The sequence below is a fragment of the Trichoderma aggressivum genome (assembly GCF_033847375.1).
Source record: "Trichoderma aggressivum f. europaeum strain CBS 100526 chromosome Unknown scaffold_001, whole genome shotgun sequence".
Lineage (NCBI taxonomy): Eukaryota > Fungi > Ascomycota > Sordariomycetes > Hypocreales > Hypocreaceae > Trichoderma > Trichoderma aggressivum.
In genome coordinates this window covers 1,472,455-1,489,681 of record NW_026946367.1, presented here as the reverse complement: position 1 = coordinate 1,489,681, position 17,227 = coordinate 1,472,455, and the positions used below count along the sequence as shown (strand labels likewise).

At 51.6% G+C, this 17,227-nt stretch overlaps 8 protein-coding genes across 8 annotated transcripts; 4 read left to right on the top strand and 4 right to left on the bottom strand.

Annotated features, from left to right (window-relative positions):
- Nucleotides 1-1,039: 1,039 nt before the first annotated feature.
- On the top strand, nucleotides 1,040-2,217 carry Triagg1_418 (uncharacterized protein; the record flags this gene model as incomplete). Its single annotated transcript, XM_062899186.1, has 3 exons — nucleotides 1,040-1,072; nucleotides 1,162-1,214; nucleotides 1,341-2,217. 3 exons carry the CDS (start codon nucleotides 1,040-1,042, stop codon nucleotides 2,215-2,217), a joined length of 963 nt encoding a protein of 320 aa, XP_062760768.1.
- Nucleotides 2,218-2,398: 181 nt separating this feature from the next.
- On the bottom strand, nucleotides 2,399-3,720 carry Triagg1_417 (uncharacterized protein; the record flags this gene model as incomplete). The annotated part of the gene is made up of 3 exons (XM_062899175.1): nucleotides 2,399-2,741; nucleotides 2,813-3,500; nucleotides 3,567-3,720. The coding sequence occupies 3 exons, from the start codon at nucleotides 3,718-3,720 to the stop codon at nucleotides 2,399-2,401; spliced, it is 1,185 nt and encodes a 394-aa protein (XP_062760767.1).
- An 886-nt stretch (nucleotides 3,721-4,606) lies between these two features.
- Nucleotides 4,607-6,242, bottom strand: Triagg1_416 (uncharacterized protein; the record flags this gene model as incomplete). Its single annotated transcript, XM_062899164.1, has 2 exons — nucleotides 4,607-6,047; nucleotides 6,100-6,242. 2 exons carry the CDS (start codon nucleotides 6,240-6,242, stop codon nucleotides 4,607-4,609), a joined length of 1,584 nt encoding a protein of 527 aa, XP_062760766.1.
- A 484-nt stretch (nucleotides 6,243-6,726) lies between these two features.
- Nucleotides 6,727-10,101, top strand: Triagg1_415 (uncharacterized protein; the record flags this gene model as incomplete). Its single annotated transcript, XM_062899153.1, has 2 exons — nucleotides 6,727-6,971; nucleotides 7,032-10,101. The coding sequence occupies 2 exons, from the start codon at nucleotides 6,727-6,729 to the stop codon at nucleotides 10,099-10,101; spliced, it is 3,315 nt and encodes a 1,104-aa protein (XP_062760765.1).
- Nucleotides 10,102-10,359: 258 nt separating this feature from the next.
- Nucleotides 10,360-10,924, bottom strand: Triagg1_414 (uncharacterized protein; the record flags this gene model as incomplete). The annotated part of the gene is made up of 2 exons (XM_062899142.1): nucleotides 10,360-10,567; nucleotides 10,650-10,924. 2 exons carry the CDS (start codon nucleotides 10,922-10,924, stop codon nucleotides 10,360-10,362), a joined length of 483 nt encoding a protein of 160 aa, XP_062760764.1.
- Nucleotides 10,925-11,602: 678 nt separating this feature from the next.
- Triagg1_413 (uncharacterized protein) lies at nucleotides 11,603-12,335 on the top strand (the record flags this gene model as incomplete). Its single annotated transcript, XM_062899131.1, has 2 exons — nucleotides 11,603-11,690; nucleotides 11,797-12,335. 2 exons carry the CDS (start codon nucleotides 11,603-11,605, stop codon nucleotides 12,333-12,335), a joined length of 627 nt encoding a protein of 208 aa, XP_062760763.1.
- A 2,506-nt stretch (nucleotides 12,336-14,841) lies between these two features.
- On the top strand, nucleotides 14,842-15,915 carry Triagg1_411 (uncharacterized protein; the record flags this gene model as incomplete). Its single annotated transcript, XM_062899119.1, has 2 exons — nucleotides 14,842-14,958; nucleotides 15,025-15,915. The coding sequence occupies 2 exons, from the start codon at nucleotides 14,842-14,844 to the stop codon at nucleotides 15,913-15,915; spliced, it is 1,008 nt and encodes a 335-aa protein (XP_062760761.1).
- A 379-nt stretch (nucleotides 15,916-16,294) lies between these two features.
- Nucleotides 16,295-17,027, bottom strand: Triagg1_410 (uncharacterized protein; the record flags this gene model as incomplete). Its single annotated transcript, XM_062899108.1, has 3 exons — nucleotides 16,295-16,664; nucleotides 16,756-16,849; nucleotides 16,916-17,027. The coding sequence occupies 3 exons, from the start codon at nucleotides 17,025-17,027 to the stop codon at nucleotides 16,295-16,297; spliced, it is 576 nt and encodes a 191-aa protein (XP_062760760.1).
- Nucleotides 17,028-17,227: the final 200 nt, after the last annotated feature.

The following is a 17,227-nucleotide window of genomic DNA, read 5'->3' as shown; positions in this document are numbered from 1 at the left end:
GATTCCATCCAGAGGTCCCACCCTAGGAAATCTATCACTGACTTGTATAGATGCGCTTCCTTCTGTCCGCCGAAGGTGCATGGGGAAAAAGCGCCGAAGTGTACCGGTTCGGCGCTCCGGCATCTCAAGAGTAACAAGGACTTGGACATACTTAGTATTATTACATGCTTGTCACACCGGCCAATGCCCTTTGACTAATATTCCGTATCGTCGGCGACAGTAAGACGGGTGTTCCGCCTTTGAAGTGCACAGATCCTTGGGGTTTGTTTATCTTTGGTCCGTATCCTTGTCGGGTCAAATGCAAGCTTACTGCTTTGTCCATGCACAATGACTGAGCCTGGATCGATTCAATTCGAAGTTGACTACATATCAGGTCGTAAAGATAGCGGCATCGTCAGTTCATTCTCCTTATTTGGCATCATCAGCTCCTTCAGCTCATCATCTGAAAATAGGAGCAACTTGTTTGGTGCCATTTGCTACAGGTACATGCGTCTGTCTTAGCAACCTGGATGGCATTAGGCGCAAAAGTACATTGTACCTGATCCCCGTACCTGTAATTGATGTCATCGGCACGCTCTCAATCCAGCACCACGCCAATGGCGTCACAAACAATGGACAGCCAAAAAACCTTATCAAAAAAAATATCCCCTGGGGAGTAATCGTAATGCTGTCATCAATCATCATCTTGAGACAACAAAAAAACAGAGGGAATTGATCAAATCTCCCCCTTTCCCAAAACCTGCTCCATCTCGCTCCGAACGGCTGCCATCCCGCTCAAACGCGCATTCCGTCGGCTCCGATTCTCCCTTATCATTCCACGGGCCAAGCTCGAAAACTTATCGCCTAGGCGCAAAACAATCGCAATCGCAATCGCAAAATAACAACATTGAGCCGTCATCGCCGCAAAGGCAAAAGCCCTCAACCAGCATCGAACCCTATCTAAGCCAATCTCTATCCTCTATCCTCTTATCTCCCTTTCAGTTTCGACAAGGCCAAACCTCCCGCGCACATCAACCCAATCTGAAGCGCAAACTCCTGCATGTCGCCCCGAGGCGGCCACCTCAAAGATGAGGTTCGTCATACTTCTCCTTGATTCCGCAACAAGAAAAGTAACCAATCGAAAAAAATTGCGCACTCTGATACTAATATTTTGTCCAACAGGGTTCGAAACTCCAAGTCGTGTCAGCCGGCGCCATAGCTGGCCTCGTCTCTCGGTAAGCCAAAGTCCGCTCTCCGAAATAAACCACAACTTCGCTCTCCGAACCCCAAATAGTATCACACACTGCCCTGCATGATTAATTGTCCGGGTTGGCTCAAAATTTGTTCTTCTCCACTGGCAGGTTCATCGTCGCCCCCCTAGACGTCGTCAAGATCCGCCTCCAGCTTCAGCCATACTCGCTCTCCGACCCCTTGGCCTCCCTGCGCGAGGCGCCAGCCTACCGCGGCACCGTCCAGACCATCAGGCACATCCTCAGGCATGAGGGCCTCACGGGCCTGTGGAAGGGCAACGTGCCCGCCGAGCTGATGTACGTGTGCTACTCGGCCGTCCAGTTCACCACGTACCGCTCCACCACTGTCTTCCTGCGGACTGCGCTGCCCGCGCGCATGCCCGACTCGGCAGAGACGTTTGTAGCCGGCGCCGTCTCCGGAGCTGCGGCCACGGGGGCTACGTATCCTCTAGACCTGCTGAGGACGCGGTTCGCCGCCCAGGGGAGACATCGAGTGTACTCGTCTCTGCGCGGTGCACTGTGGGACATTTACCGCGACGAGGGACCCAAGGGCTTCTTCCGCGGCCTGGGGCCGGCTCTGGGCCAGATCATCCCCTTTATGGGTATCTTCTTCGCCTCCTACGAAGGCCTGCGGCTTCGGCTTGGCCACCTCCACCTCCCCTGGGGCAGCGGCGATGCCACGGCCGGCATCATCGCCAGTGTCGTTGCAAAAACGGCCGTCTTCCCGCTCGATCTCGTCCGCAAGCGCATTCAGGTACAGGGTCCCACTCGGAGCAAGTACGTGTACAATGACATTCCCATCTACACCACCGCGGCACGAGGTCTCAAGTCAATATTCCGAACAGAGGGGCTGCGAGGCCTATACAAGGGTCTCTCGATCAGCTTGGTGAAAGCTGCTCCCTCGAGTGCAATTACACTTTGGACGTATGAACGAAGCTTGAAGCTTCTAATGAGCTTTGATAAAGATGAAGGGGAAGCGTCGATATGATTTAGCCGTGTAACATTACTTCTTTGACTGTATGAATAGAATGTGTCTAGACCTATCTAACTAATGTAATGGCCACAACCACGAAACAAAATTTATCTATCCTTTTATATCCCAATGCAGAAAAAAAGAAGAATCAAATGCCCGACATGAAAGAAAACACAAAACAACCCATGCAATTTCTTTAGTTGCTCAGGTTACGGTTTGTCTCGTCCGCCCTCTCGATGCACTCCTCAATCACCTGCCAGAACCGATCCACGTCCACTCCTCTGGGTATAATCACGCCGCCCTCTCCTGCAGGCGCCTCCTTGGCGACCGTCCTGCCGGTCTGCTTCTCTCCGCGCTTGGCCTCCTCGATCGTACCCTCGGTGATGACAGTAACGTCAAAGCGCTCGTTGTGTTTAGGCCCCTGGCTCTTCTTCTCGTCCCAGTCGTAAACGGCAATCTCGTCGGGGGTGCCGAGCAGAACGGCGAGCATGGCGAGAGGATCGTGGAGGGGCGGGCCGGCGGTGATGCCAAAGACATCGCTGTTTAAAATTTGTTAAAACAACCCAACTTTCACAGTCTACAAGAAGGAAAGGGGAAACGAAAAACTTACGCATATGTCTTGGCGAAGAAGTAGAGCAGCTCAACGAGCATTGTCCGCAGCGTCGTCTTGCCAGTCCCAGTCTTCTCGCCGTCCTTGCCGTACAGCAGCAAATCTCTGACCTTCTCCGTCGCCAAGACCTGGTGGCTCAGGTCCAACGGCACCATGAACATCTTCTTGGCAATCTCCTTGTTGTGGAACATCTCGGCCGCCGCCTCCGGATCGACGAAGATGTTGAACTCGGCGTAGGGGGTCGTGTTGCCGATGCGCTCCTTGCCGTCGACCTTGCCCAGTGGTGCGTCGGAGAAGCCTCCCCCGATGGATCCGCCCATGATGCTCAGGCCCTTGATGTGCGCGACGAGCTCCGGATACTTGCGGAACAGGGCGCCGACGTTGGTGACTGTGCCGGTGGCCACGATCCAGGCCGTGCCGGCCGGCTGGGCCTTGAGAGCGGCGGCCATGGCGTCGATGGCCGGCTCGGGCTTCGGGGAGCATTTCGGAACGGGGAGCAGCTCGGTGCCGTCGAGACCACTTTCGCCGTGAATGTCGGTTGGCGCGTGGAGAGCAGGGCGCTCGAGGGCCTTGTTGAGGCCGACGTATAGAGGGATATCATTGTGCTTGCCAAAGGCCGTCAGAATGGAAGCGGCATTGTGCGTCGTGTGTCTGGTAGAGATTTCAACGTCAGCTGGGAGTGCCTCGGCTTGTTGGAATAGCAGTGACAAGCATCAAAGCCAAAAGGCTCTCGCTCTTTGCCCATGGCACGTACTCGAGGGAAGCATTTCCAAAGACGGTCGAGATGCCCAGCAGGTTGATTCTGGGGTGGTGAGCCGCCAGCAGAATGGCAAAGGCGTCCTTGTGCGAAGAATATCCCAGTTAGCTTGTGCGTTTCCGACAAAGTTCGGCCACCGAGCGCGCCTCATGCAATGCGACTCTGCGCAAGACTTGCATCTGGGCTTTATACATGCCGGGAAACTCACATCGTGGCCCGGATCGCAATCCAGCCAAACAGGCACTTGATCGGATGACATATTTAGTGCAAGGTGAGAGAGGGCTTAGAATAGACGGCAGATGGCACCAAACGGGAGACGAGATACGTTCTCAATGAGAAGGAGAAACTTTTACGGTAATCTTAAAGCCTCTCTTTATACGTAATTTCAAGGTCGCGGAAGGGCGCACAGAAAGACTTGGAACTGAGGCAGGCGTTCACATTCCGTAATCGAAGGACATCCACAGCCCCAGATGATGAACTCGAGAAATCAGCCACCGCGCTTTCGGTTGACGGCGAGCCTTGAACAGCCACCAATTCGCTGCTCCAGGGAACCCGCTTCTTTTTTTCTCTCTGTTTCTCCGCAGTCGCAGGGCCCTGGAGTGGGGGAATCCATACAGCAAGGCTTCCCTTTGGCTGACCCCTCATTCACGCTTGATACTACAGCAAGACTAGCATCGCCAGGAACCGAAAGTCTGTGTCATTGGCGTCTGGAATTTGATAATGGAAGCGGTTAAACCGGGGCGCCGGTATCCATACGGAGGGAACTTCAAGGTGTCTGGAAATCGTCGGCGTCCGGAGCCACAAGTGACGACTAGTTACTCATCATAGTCTGGCTAGAGTCTTGACGGCAGCGCGGAGCTCCGCGATGGATAGTCGAATTGCCCGGAGCTGAGCTGAAGAATGACTGGGGGTATCTAGTACGTTATATTTGCTTTCTATCCAGCCGCTATTATGGATACTCTGAGGAATCGAAATGCATATTGTGCCCGCCGATTGCGCAAACAAACTTGGGCTTGTCGGCCTCCCGAGGCGGTCCCTCACTCTGACTTCTTGCGCTGCTCGACGACCCGCATCACATCAGCTGCGCTGTTGGCATCACCCTTTCGCTTCTTTGGCCCTCTCTTCCGCTTTGACTTGTCGCCCCTGCTGGACCCTTCCTCCCCGGCATCTTCGCCCCACCTCGATAGCTTCACTTTCTTATCCTCAAAGTCTTCTTCATCTTCAAACCTGCTGGTGCCGAAGCCCATATCGATATCGTCGTCATCCCGGCTCTGCATCTGAAGAAGCTTCTTTCGCCGTTCCTCCAGTGCCTTGGCTTCCTCCTTTGCTTTGTCATCTTCGGCATCTTGTTCAATGGGCCTGAGAGATGCTGCTTTCTTGATGGCAGCCAAAATTGCCGGATCAGACATGGATGGCCCTCTGCTTGCTTCTTCGGAGATGAGTGCGGTTCTTGAGTCCTTGAAGTAATTGCGTCGATCTGGTTGTGAAATGGATGGCTTTGGTGGAGGTGGCATGGCCTTGCTGGTATCTGCCTCTTTGATTGCCTCCTGGTTACTGCTCTTCTCCTCTTCGTCCGATGCAGAGTCCGATTCCCCCATTCCGGCCAGTGGATCGTAATCATCGCCAGCATCCTCGAAGATATCAACGTCGCCGTCGTCTTCCTCTAGTTCCTCTTTCTTCCGATATTGCTCAGGAACCTCCATCCCCAATGGCTTGGCGTCCTTATCCGGCATGAGAAGACCGTTCCGCGCATCCTCCTCTCCGGGCTGTACCTTGCGGACCTTCCTTTTCTCATGCCCATCTTCATCCACAATGATTAAAACTTCCCTACCCCTACTATCTCTCTCAATCCGCGTTCCTGGTTTCTGTTTTGCTCCAATCTTTTTGAATCGGTCTCCGAGGGCTGATTCCTGCTGTTGCTGGGCTGCTAATCGGGCAGCCTTCATCTCTGCTAAAATTTGATCGCGCGTTCTCTTTTTCCCAGGCGCCAGAGACACTGTTGAAAGAGTGCCCTTTTTCTTTTCCGCTTTTTCTTTCGTAATGGCCTGTACGTTTTGTTCTTGGAGTCGATCGAATTCGTCATCCACATCGCCATCTGAGGGTGCTTCTTCGGCGCCATCCTTTTCCGCTCCCTTATTTCCGTAGACATCCTCTCCTTTGCGTATCCTTTCGAGAAGTTTAAAATCAAGCCCCTTGACTAGATGAGTGCTTGACAGATCTCCGCCTGCAATCTGAAACCGTAGCTTTTGGTATGTTGCCTCGTCGATTTCTTCGTCCTTGAAAGACTTTTCCAACGCCTTTAGTCTCTCTTCTCGGTCGTCATCTTCGTTCTCTCGAGCTTGCGATCTATCGACGTATCCTTCCCCCAGTTTCACACCCTTTGGTACAGATGTTTTAAACTTCTTCGGGGGATGTAGAGCTTGGTTACGTTCAGCCAGCTGTCTCGCGAAATCGGCCTGGGCACCTCCTAAAGATCGCCTTGAATCGCGTGTCAGTATAATCACCCCGAATATCAGCTGCTGCAACTTACGGAGTCATAGGTATGCTGCTTCGCTGCCGAGATCCCAAGGAACCCGTGTTCGCGCCGGAGCTCGTGCCTTTGGATGAAGCGCCATCTTTTGACGCCTTGCCCGACTTGGTCAGCATCAACTTTCGGAATTGATCATTATTCATGATTGCTAGTATGCCCAGATGCGATAAAAAGCCTCTCCAACAATGACAGACAAAAAAGGACAAGCACGCAGCCTTGGAAGGCAAGGCTGGAGGTGTGGCGGAGGAGACTTGACTTTAAAGTCACGGGACGACGTGCAAGAGGCGCGCAGCATAAGCTCCACTTAACGCGGCAACTTCTACTCATCACGTCACATCCGGAACGGCCATTTCTCCCCTCCACCTGCAATTCCAGCATCGCTAATGAAATGCTGCCATTTGCTTAGGAATCTTATAACCCGAGAACGCATGGCGTCGAGTACCTAAAAGAAATGCCGTTATCAATGTGCCAAAATACCCCCTTTTGCCTGGTTCATTGACTGGATTTGTGGGGCTTCACGGACATGCGTTGCTCTTGATATATTGTGGCCGTGCATTCTTCAATAACTCGAGCTGATCTGCTTTTGAAGGCTTCAAGAGTAATTCTCATATAGTGTCGTTGGGTAAGATGAATAACGCTCTGGAAAAGAACTCCTCCGCGGTGAGGAAACGCATTGAGGGCCATGTCTTTGAAGATGAAGAGGGAGAGGAGTATGAAGGAAGTGAATTTAATGGCTTTGGCGACTATTTTCGTCGGAAAAAGATCAAGCTGCAGAATCTAGATGCCGAAATGCGCGCAGCATCTGACAAGCCTCCGATATTCAAGGGGGTTGTTGCTCATGTCAACGGGTACACTCAACCACCACTTCAAGTGTAGGTGCCCTTTTACTGAACCACGATTATTCATAAATGTACTGATCTAGGCCCCGACAGGCTTCATCGCGACATTGTACAGCATGGAGGTGGCTTTCTTCAGTATCTGGACTCAAAAACTATGGCAACACATATCATCACTGCAACCCTAACGCCAAAGAAGGCTGTTGAGTTTAGTCGATACAGGATTGTGAAGCCTACATGGGTCGTCGATTCAATAAAAGCCGGAAAACTCTTGCCGTGGTCGGACTATCGGGTGCTGGGTGAAAGCCCCAGCCAAAAGGTTTTGAAATTCGATAGCGACAGAGGACTTACACAATCCAGTCCGACGGCCAGGCGGGGATACAAGGAGCAGACAGAGAATAGCTTTTATACAAGCCAGATAAAAGCCGAGGCGCAGCGTAATACAGCAACACAGCTCATAGAGAAATCGCCCCTGTCTAATCGGTGGCAAACCGACAAGTCTGGCGAGCTGTTACAAAGCACAGAAGAGCGTTTGGCCTCTGCGTCCAGTGAAAGGTATTCAACGGACAATGCAGGCGATGAAGAACCCAAAGACGAACCTATGGACTTTGAGCAACAGCTTGCGCCCATTTCGACCAGCCCGGCAGACTCATCAAAAATATCTCCCAAGAATATGACCTCGGAAGAGCATAACGCTTGGCTTCTATCGGATCCGAAAATAAGAAAATCATCCACTGCGAATCCCGATTTTCTGAAACAGTTCTACTCAGAGAGTCGATTGCATCATCTATCGACTTGGAAAGCAAATTTGAAGTCGTCTATGCAACGGTTAGCAGTTGAAAAGGGGCTATCAAATCGGAAGGTGAAGAGCCGGCCTGGCTCGAGGAGGTACATTATGCATGTGGATTTTGACAGCTTCTTCTGCACAGTGTCATTAAAGCGCCATCCCGAATATCTGGATAAGCCATCCGTTGTCGCCCACAGCACGGGTGCTGGTTCGGAAATTGCAAGTTGCAATTACGTTGCTCGGAAATATGGCGTTAAGAATGGCATGTGGATGAAACGAGCTCTCGAGCTGTGTCCTGACCTAAAAGTTTTGCCTTACGATTTTCTCGCATACGAGGAGGTGAGCCGTCAATTCTACGATGCGGTCTTGGGAGTGGGTGGTATTGTCCAGAGTGTTAGCGTCGACGAGGCCTTGGTAGATGCCACCGATGTCGTCCTTGCTGCCGCCGAATCCCACGGCACTGGAGTTGAAGAGGGCAGTATTTGGAGAGAACAGGAAAAGGTCGACGAGATAGCATTGGCCCTGCGCAACAAGATCAAAGAGAGTACCGACTGTGCCGTTTCTGTTGGTGTCGGCGCAAATATTCTGCAAGCCAAGGTTGCCTTGAGGAAAGCAAAGCCCGACGGACAGTTTCAATTAAGACCAGAGCAGGTTATGGAAGTCATCGGTGATCTCAAGGTTGAGGAGCTACCAGGAGTGGCATACAGTATTGGCGGGAAGCTAGAAGTATTAGGCGTCAAGCTTGTCAAAGATCTCAGAGACATCCCCAAAGACCGTCTCGTAACGGTTCTGGGCCCCAAGACCAGTGACAGGCTTCATGACTACGCCCGTGGCATCGATCGGACGGAGGTCGGAGAGCAGCCGCCCAGGAAATCCGTATCAGCAGAGGTCAGTTGGGGAATCCGCTTCATCAATCAGACAGAAGCTGAAGAATTTGTCTACAACCTCTGCAAGGAGCTGGAAAAGCGTTTGGTGAATGAGCAAGTCAAGGGAAAGCATCTGACAGTGAAGATCATGAGGCGGGCTCTCGATGCGCCTCTCGACCCAACGAAGCATTTAGGGCATGGAAAATGCGATTCTTTCAACAAAAGCGCAACTTTTGGTGTTGCAACTCACAACTATGAGATTATTGGCAAAGAAGCGGTTTCGATACTGCGCTCGTTCAGGTTCAGCCCTGGGGATCTTCGTGGAATTGGCGTCCAGATGACGAAATTGGAGCCGATCAAGTTGAACCCACTGGCCGTGGAGGGAAGCCAGAGAAAGATTGCATTTGCTCCATTTGTTGAGCCAGTTCCTTCAAAACAGCAATCAAGAACAGAGCTTATTGACGTGCTCGAAGAGCGGAATGGCTTATCGGACAATCCTACCACACCTCAGAAATTCAGAGTCGGCCAAGAAGATAAAAAAGCCACTGCGCATATCAACGTTCCGGGCACCCAATTCGTGTTGCCCAGCAGTCCTGATCCCGCGGTCTTGGCCGAGTTACCCAGCGATATTCGTACCAAGCTCATGGCTCAGCGCCCAAAAGCCGCTGCTACGGAATTACAAATGGAGGCTCCCAAGTTGAGACCCCGAAGCCCAGTTCTAGCAGATTTGCTGTCCTCTCAAGTCGATTTGGAGGTGTTTAACGCACTTCCAGATGATATGAAAGCCGAGGTATTGGCACTTTACAGGCGAAAGCCAACTGAGCCTTTGCCACAGGGCTCACCTGACAGACCCGAAGCAGCTCGAACTAGGAAACCAACAACTCCAACCAAACCCAGCGGATCCCGTAATACATTGGACCAAATATCACGTCGGCGAGATGCTGAGGAGGGTGTTATTCAAACCAACTTCCGGAATCCAGTACCCATAGAGGAGGCTCAACCTGAGCAGATTGAAGAATTAGATCCAGAATTTCTTGCGGAACTTCCAGAAGACGTCAGAAGAGAAGTAATTGCCGATCATCGACGGCGGCTGTTGGCGCTGCAGTCGGGATTGGAGATGCCGATCCTGAGGAACAATCAGAGTGGTAACTTACTTCCCGGAGGACAAAAAATGATACAGTTTCCTATGCTACCGCCGGTAATTTCGTTTTCTGGATCCATCACTTCTACATCAGAGATCAAGGACATGGTAGACGCATGGCATGCCCAAACCAGGAAGGCAGGGCCTCACAAACGAGATGTCGACGTTTTGGAAAGATATTTGGTGAAAGTAATCAAAGAGGAAATGGATCTGACCAAGGCCGTTGCGTTGATCAAATGGCTGGGCGTTGTGGTTGATCAAGACGGTGTGGATAGTCGAGGCCGCCGAGCTTGGAAGCTGGCAGTGAGCGGCATCAAAGCGGCAATGCAAGCCGCTGTTGAGGAGAGGGGTCTGGCACCATTGCAAATATGACATGACTGAACATATCTGCGTGAATATAATACAATTTTGTATATTGATTATGAGGCTGTATGCTTGTAAATCACTTGAGCAGGACTGTGCATTCAGGGGCATTACATCCCACTGTCCTTGAATCTATATAAACATCTTTAACTATTCAACGCGCTACATCTATTACTATCCTTCTAGACAGATGGGATATTACCCATTCACATTCGTATTCACGCAGTACAATTCAACAAGCAGTCATTATCATTATCGCGTAACGCATTACCATAACATCATCATGGCCAACCCTGTGGTGGCGAGGCTAAATAGGCCAGGAGCAGACAGCCCGCTCGCCAAAGAAACACGATAGACGGTCAGCTTCAAAGAGCCACCACAGGCGGTCGTATTGTCACCCTCGCAGGGATAGTTGCAGGCCGTATCATCGAGCTTCTCAGCTATGCCGGACAGTGTTTGGGCGCACCAGCACTCTCTATTGGTGTTGAAGAGTCAGCCACGACAATGTCCGTCCGCCCTCTTGTCTCACGGCCATAAGTCTAGTGACTGAAACATACCTCGACCACTCCAGTCCCGCATACCGATACTCCGTGGCACCATTGCCGCAAAAGGCGAGACATGTCGGCACCGTCATCGCACCCGGCAGACTCTCCTGGATACCTCCGCCTAAGGCGCGCGTGTCGGCCGAGCCGGGAACTTGGGTCGTCTCGTTGTAGCACCCAAAGTATTTGTACTTGTCGGAATCGTCGTAGACGGAGACTGTAGCATTGGCGGCGTAGACGAGCGGGACAAAGAGTAGCAGGTGCAGCAGAAAGGTCAAGGGTTGATTCATGATGACTGCGATGGGATATGATTGTATTATTTTTGTCGGTATTTGCAGGGAAAGGAGCGTTGTACAACGGAGTTGAAGCTTCAGGTACAAGGAGGCTGGCACTGAAAAAGAGCTGCGTGGGAGGTGGTTGCCAACGAATTGATTGAGCAGCACGACAGAAAATAAAACAGAAATCGAAGCTACGCTTGAACAAGCAAATGAAGCAAAAAGACGAAGAATTGAGCTCGCATTGAGAGAGTGAAGATTACAGAGTATATGCAGCTGAAATGCAGACCTGCAGCAGCCTGTAAGCTGCGATAAGAAGCCGTGCAGCTTATCTGGTGCGATGCAGCGTCAGCTCTGCGCCAAGATCTTAAATTTTGGGGACAATGTCGCCGTGAGTACCGAGACTCGATGCTGTTAGCGATGAGGAACCCTGTGCGCTTATTTGTTGGTGTAGCTGAGCAAAAAGACTAACTGGACAAAGTATCGCACTAAGTCTGGTCCCTCCACAAACTCAGCTCCCCCACGCACGGACGATTCGATTGACGGACACGATCACCTCTTTTTCATCCCATGTCCAACCATCACATGGTAACGACGAAACCTGCGCGCAGCTTCTGTGGCCTCTTCAACGACATTCTCCGCCTCTAATTAATACGTTACCGCACCTACACACTGGTAGCAGTGCCTCCCGCCATGAGCTCCTACATTGATTGGTCCAAGACTACCAAGTCAAAGGACTACCGAGGATCCACGTCCTTTGCGACTTTTCTCATCATCGGCCGTACGTCGCCTCTCTCTGACTTGCCTACATCTCGCTCAGTCGCAAACCGAGCCTGATGGCCGACGGCGCCGGTGATAGTCATGTTTTGTGCTAACGTTGGCTTCAGCGACATGCTTCTTCTTGGGCATCCTCTTCGCGTCGTTTCCGTACGACTTCCCCCTCCTGTGGACCAAGGAGCCGGTCGCCGCCGACTACTACGACATGCTTGAGACGCATCTCAAGTTTGTTCACCAGGCGCCCCCGCTCATCGGGCGCCTCCTCAACATCATCATGAGCGTGGGGTTCCTCGGCCTCTTTATCAAGCTCTTCCGCCCCAGCGAGGCCAACTTCCTCTTTGACGGCGCCTCGCTGATCCTGTACCTCATCGGCGTCGCCGTCTACATCTCCAACATTGTCAAGGGGCTGCGCACCGTCAGCTCCGGCTTCTGGCACACGGAGGAGTTTGCCGCTTCTCAGGGTCGTTTTGAGGGCGAGATTATCCTTGGCCGCGAGGACAGCCTCAAGGTTCTGGCGGCGAGCAACACCATTCTGGCTCTGGTGTTGGTGGGCATCCTTGTGCTGCAAGCAGGACAGTGGTACGCTGAGAAGAGGGACTTGGACGACGAGAAGGAAGTGGCAAAGAAGGAGGGCAAGAAGAAGCAGTGATGCGATGGCGATGGAGAGAGCCTTTGGTTACGCGGAAGGACATGCGGCCATACTAACGGTGAGATGATGGTGGCATGGTATCACGACAAAGGTGGTGTATTTGTAGCATCGGGTTTACCGGAACTCCGCGAGGTTGGATAGTACAATTCCCTCGTATGGCCGATTGATGCCTTGACGGCAGGGCCATTTATAATAATACACTATAGACTGCCCCAGCAGCTTTACCTCCTTGGCAAAGAACAAGGCTACTATGTACTCGTAATGTGCCGAGGTGTGGTGATCCTCTCTATATCGAGTAATAGTCTCCAACAAGAGAATCATGATTCTGTCGGCCCCTCTCTTGTTGAAACATTTTAAAATACTCCACGAAAGAAACCAAGGGCACCGCGACTCCAGAGCCCCAATTGTAAAGGGCCACAGTGTAGCATCGCAAGGGATATGGGTAGCTAGCACGATTGATTCGGTTAAGAATACGACGTCCTATGTGGATATTATTACATGTTGGGCCAAGAAAAATTATCAGATCATCTGATAAGAAATCAAACGCAACTTGGATATCGTAACCAGCGGGGCAGGACAAGACGCTAGCCGGGCCTGGGGTATGAGCTTGCATGCAGACTATGGGTTTGTTTGAGCTGTCGGTTTGTGACTAGATTCATACCACCGAGGTGCGGCGACCATGGTTGATTCATTTTGAAATTAATATAGAATGAGAGTTTGCTTGAATTGGTACTAACAATATGCCTGTAGGTGGCGTGAAGTCTCATTATGATTGGTCCGGAAACAGTAAACCTGTCTGAAGCAAACTCCAAAGGAAACAGAGATGGGGATGGAATCAATAACGGAGTCGTTCGGTGGGTACACCTGAAAACTCTGAGCCAAGAGGTTTCCATAAGAGAAACGGTCCATATGCCGTCAAACGCTAATGCACAAGGTAGCTCTTAGTGATGAAAGACTCGCTACGAGACAACATTCAGCATGAATGTAATATGCAGCATGCCATATGCAGGATTATAGGCCTACAGTCCAATGCTTTGAATCTTCTAATGTTCACGCCATCGGGGCTAGTATCGTGTACATGTCTCAAAGAAATGATGGGCTCATAAAACAATGCCAATCCCTTGCCGATGGCGGCTTACACCGTTGTTTGCTCAAGCCTGCTGGTTTGCTTCAACGCGGGGAGCTCTGACGGGAGATGTCACCAGTACGTCTGTCAAGTAGACATCTCTTATGTCTCATAGGAGAAATACGCCCGGATGTGGTACCTGGCTGCCTCCCTTGCGCCATGCAGCTGAGCGGTTTTCCGTTCCTAGCCCGGCGCCTATTCAGGCAATTTGCTGGGCTGTGATGGATGTGCAACGAAGCGTGGATCCAAAGGTACTCTACTAACTCGTGCGGCAGGCAAACTTGGTCCCCGGAGGTTGTCTTGGGTACTCGGAGGGTACAAATGAGGATGTTTTAGAGTCTCTTTTGTGTTATTTGGATCGAAGCATGATGTATGCAAAATAAGGTGTTTTGGTAAAGATTCAACTAAATGTCTCTTGTACTCACTCTACACTTCTAGCAGCAACGCCTCAGGCCTTATATGACAGCAGAGAGCAGGTAATCAAACAAGCCCCCTGACAGACTCCAGATGCTAGTAGTAACCTCCATGACACAGGTACTCCATACCTATGCAGTACCCAGAAAAGAAAATGAAAAGTGAAAAGTGAAGAAGAAAAAAAAAAAAGCACACGCAAGGCACATGCAAGTGCCGGGGTGTGAAATGCTCGTAACCGATCTCGGCAGGCACACGAATCAGAACAGCCAATGCCAGCCAATTGCCGACCCCTCGCATCCTATCGATAAGCGTCGATAAGATTCAATTTTTTACAGTCACGCCTCTTGGGAGTCACAAACAAGTGGGATAGCCTCGACGGGAATTTGGGCCATTTTCTCCATGCAGCTGAGCCACGCCTCTACAGTACATACAATGTAGGGCCGAATCCCTGTCTTGTTTCTTTCGCCTTCTCCCAAGTCTGTTCTCTCTGCTGCAAGCACGACAAAGAAGATAAAATCCCGCGACTGCTCTAGACTGGCACAATCTCCGCCCGTCTCCTTTGTGTCACTCTGGCTGCGCAACCCTTGTTTGCTACTGCATACCAGACGTACAGTAGGGCGAGGTCGGTGTGGGCTCTTGGTTATTACTGCTACTAGCATTGCGAGCTCAAAGGTCCCCCACACGGAATCCCGTTCGCCTTAAATTCAAAGCTTTTCGGGCATCCTCTCTTTTGCGCCTCCGAACCTCGTCGCTTTCGCCTCGCCTCCAGGGGAACTCGCGCTTTTGCAGTTTTGCCCAGCTTCTGCCTGCTCGCCGTATTCTTTCAAAACCTGCTTTCAACCCCCGCTCCCGCAGGAGAGGGGGCAAAGCTAGGGACTTTGAAAGAAGTGCGCTGAGAGGAGAGAAAAGAAAAGGCGTTTGCTGTTTTGCTCTCTTCCCTCTCCAAACCCTCGAACCATCTCCGGAATGGCCCAGGCCACCCTCGATATGACCACCTCGGTTGCAGCCCAGCCTGAGTTGGCATTCCAACGCAAAAGCCGAACTGCGACTATGGATGCTGTCGAAGACATCATCTACGGGTCGGTAAGTGGCACCCAAGGACTTGGTGACGTTGAGAAGCGAAGGAGAAGTTAACGGGCTACGCTACAGGTTGCCGGTATTGCGGGCAAATACATCGAATATCCCTTCGACACCGTCAAGGTCCGACTCCAGAGCCAGCCCGACCACCTGCCGCTGAGGTACACCGGCCCCTTGGACTGCTTCCGACAATCCATCAAATCCGATGGCCTTCGCGGGCTGTACAGGGGAATCAGTGCCCCTCTGTTTGGTGCGGCCGCCGAAACTAGCAGCCTCTTTCTGTTTGAAAGCGTAGGGCGAGAGCTTCTGTACAAGAGCAGCGTGGCTTCTCGTGACAAGGAAATGACACTGCCCTTGTTGTGGCTTACCGGCGCCATATCCGGAGTTTTCACGTCCTTTGTCCTGACGCCGATTGAACTTGTCAAATGCAGGATCCAGGCGCCAACCCTGTCTGAGGGAGCGCCAGTTGCCCCTCTACGGCCCACAGCGGTGATCCGTGAGGTCTATCGGCACGGGGGTATCAGAGGCTTCTGGCACGGCCAGCTTGGTACTCTGATCCGGGAAGCTGGTGGCTGCTCAGCCTGGTTCGGGGCCAAAGAGACAGCCACAAAGGCGTTTTACAAACTGCGGGTGCGATCTGCCACCTCTGAGGCAGAGAGGGAGGCGATTCGTTCGAAGCCGCTTCCTCTTTGGCAACAAGCCATTGCCGGCGCATCGGGGGGCGTTTCCTACAACTTTCTATTCTTCCCTGCCGATACCATCAAGTCGCGCATGCAAACATCGCCCGTGGGCGGTGCCCACCAACGCCGCGACTTTTGGAACGAGGGCCGGGCCATATGGAGGCACCACGGACTGCGAGGTCTGTACCGTGGCTGTGGCGTCACCTGCGCCAGGGCAGCGCCCAGCTCTGCCTTCATTTTCATTGTATATGACGGGCTGAAGCGCCATGTCCCCATGCAATAAGCTTGTCTGGGCATTCGGTTGCCAGTCTCTTCTATTCTCTTCTTCTAATATTCTTCATTGTTTTCTAGTCATTGGCATGGCGAGAACATTTTTGTTAAGGTCGGTTCGACAAGTTTATAGGGGCATCACAACAGCGTTTCTTTTTTTTTTTCTTCTGCTTTCCATGGTTGGGTGTCGCGCACTAAAAAGGGGGGATTTTGGGTCATACAAGGACAAGGAGTCGTGATAGATATTACAGGCAGTTAATCTAGCAATAGATTATTTGAATATCGCTGCTATTTACCCTTAAAGCTATCTAACGTGATTCCATATGGTATCGTGACATGGCGTCTAGTACTAGGACCATAACTGTCTTGCTGTCAATCTTTTCAAGTTGGTTTTACAGCTTCTCCTCCTCTCTAACAGTCTCTGTGTCTTCCAGGTTCCAATCATTCAAATATCCCGCTCCATAACTCAAGTATGTGGCAAAGCTCAGCCATGCCAAGTAAGGAGCCTGGCACCAGCCCGTAACAGAGTCCACGGATCCCCATAGGTAGGCCAGGTAGCCGTTGAGTCCCAACAGGGCAACAAGATCAACGGTAGCTTCAACCGGGCGCTTGGCGACAAAGAAGAGTGGCATCCAGACGAGGTTGAGGCCAAGTTGAACAGTGTAAATGGTCATGCTATGCTTTGTTGTCTGGATGGTCTGCGGCGTAGACAACGGGGCGAGGCCGATGTTAGTGGCACGGTAGGCGGCATATCCCATGAGTCTTGCAAGTAAGTCAGTCGAGCAAATTCAAAAGACATGAGATTCAGGATATTGAGACACGCTTCATGATGGTTTTGCCGGAGGGAAATTACCCATAAAGGACTGTCCAGACGGGTCCAAACACCCATGGCGGGGGGTTTAAAGGAGGCTGCTTCAAGGCAAGATATGTCTTTTGCGTCTTGGAAGCTGTTTTCAATTTTAGCTCAGGTCTTTTGCATTGCAGAATATGTATCGAGACGTGTTTCTTCTTACGTCGAGTGCCGAAGCCAACGGCGGTGCCCAGCGCAATGGGGAGGAGAATCGACGAAGCCGGATTCTGGAACACGGCCGAAGGCAATGTGATGGCGGGGATGTAGGTGGTCATTTTCCTTTTCTTTTCTTTCTGTGTATGTATGTGAAGTAGCAGAAAATGTGTGCGAATTGAAGGTTGGATGAGGAGGATTCTAGGGAGAGGGATGTGATGGGATTAAAAGGGCGTTTGTGGCATTCATATCAAGAGGGATCGCCCTGGCGATGTATGACGCAATGTGCCGATTGGCTGGGCTGGGTCCGGGAGGGAGGATC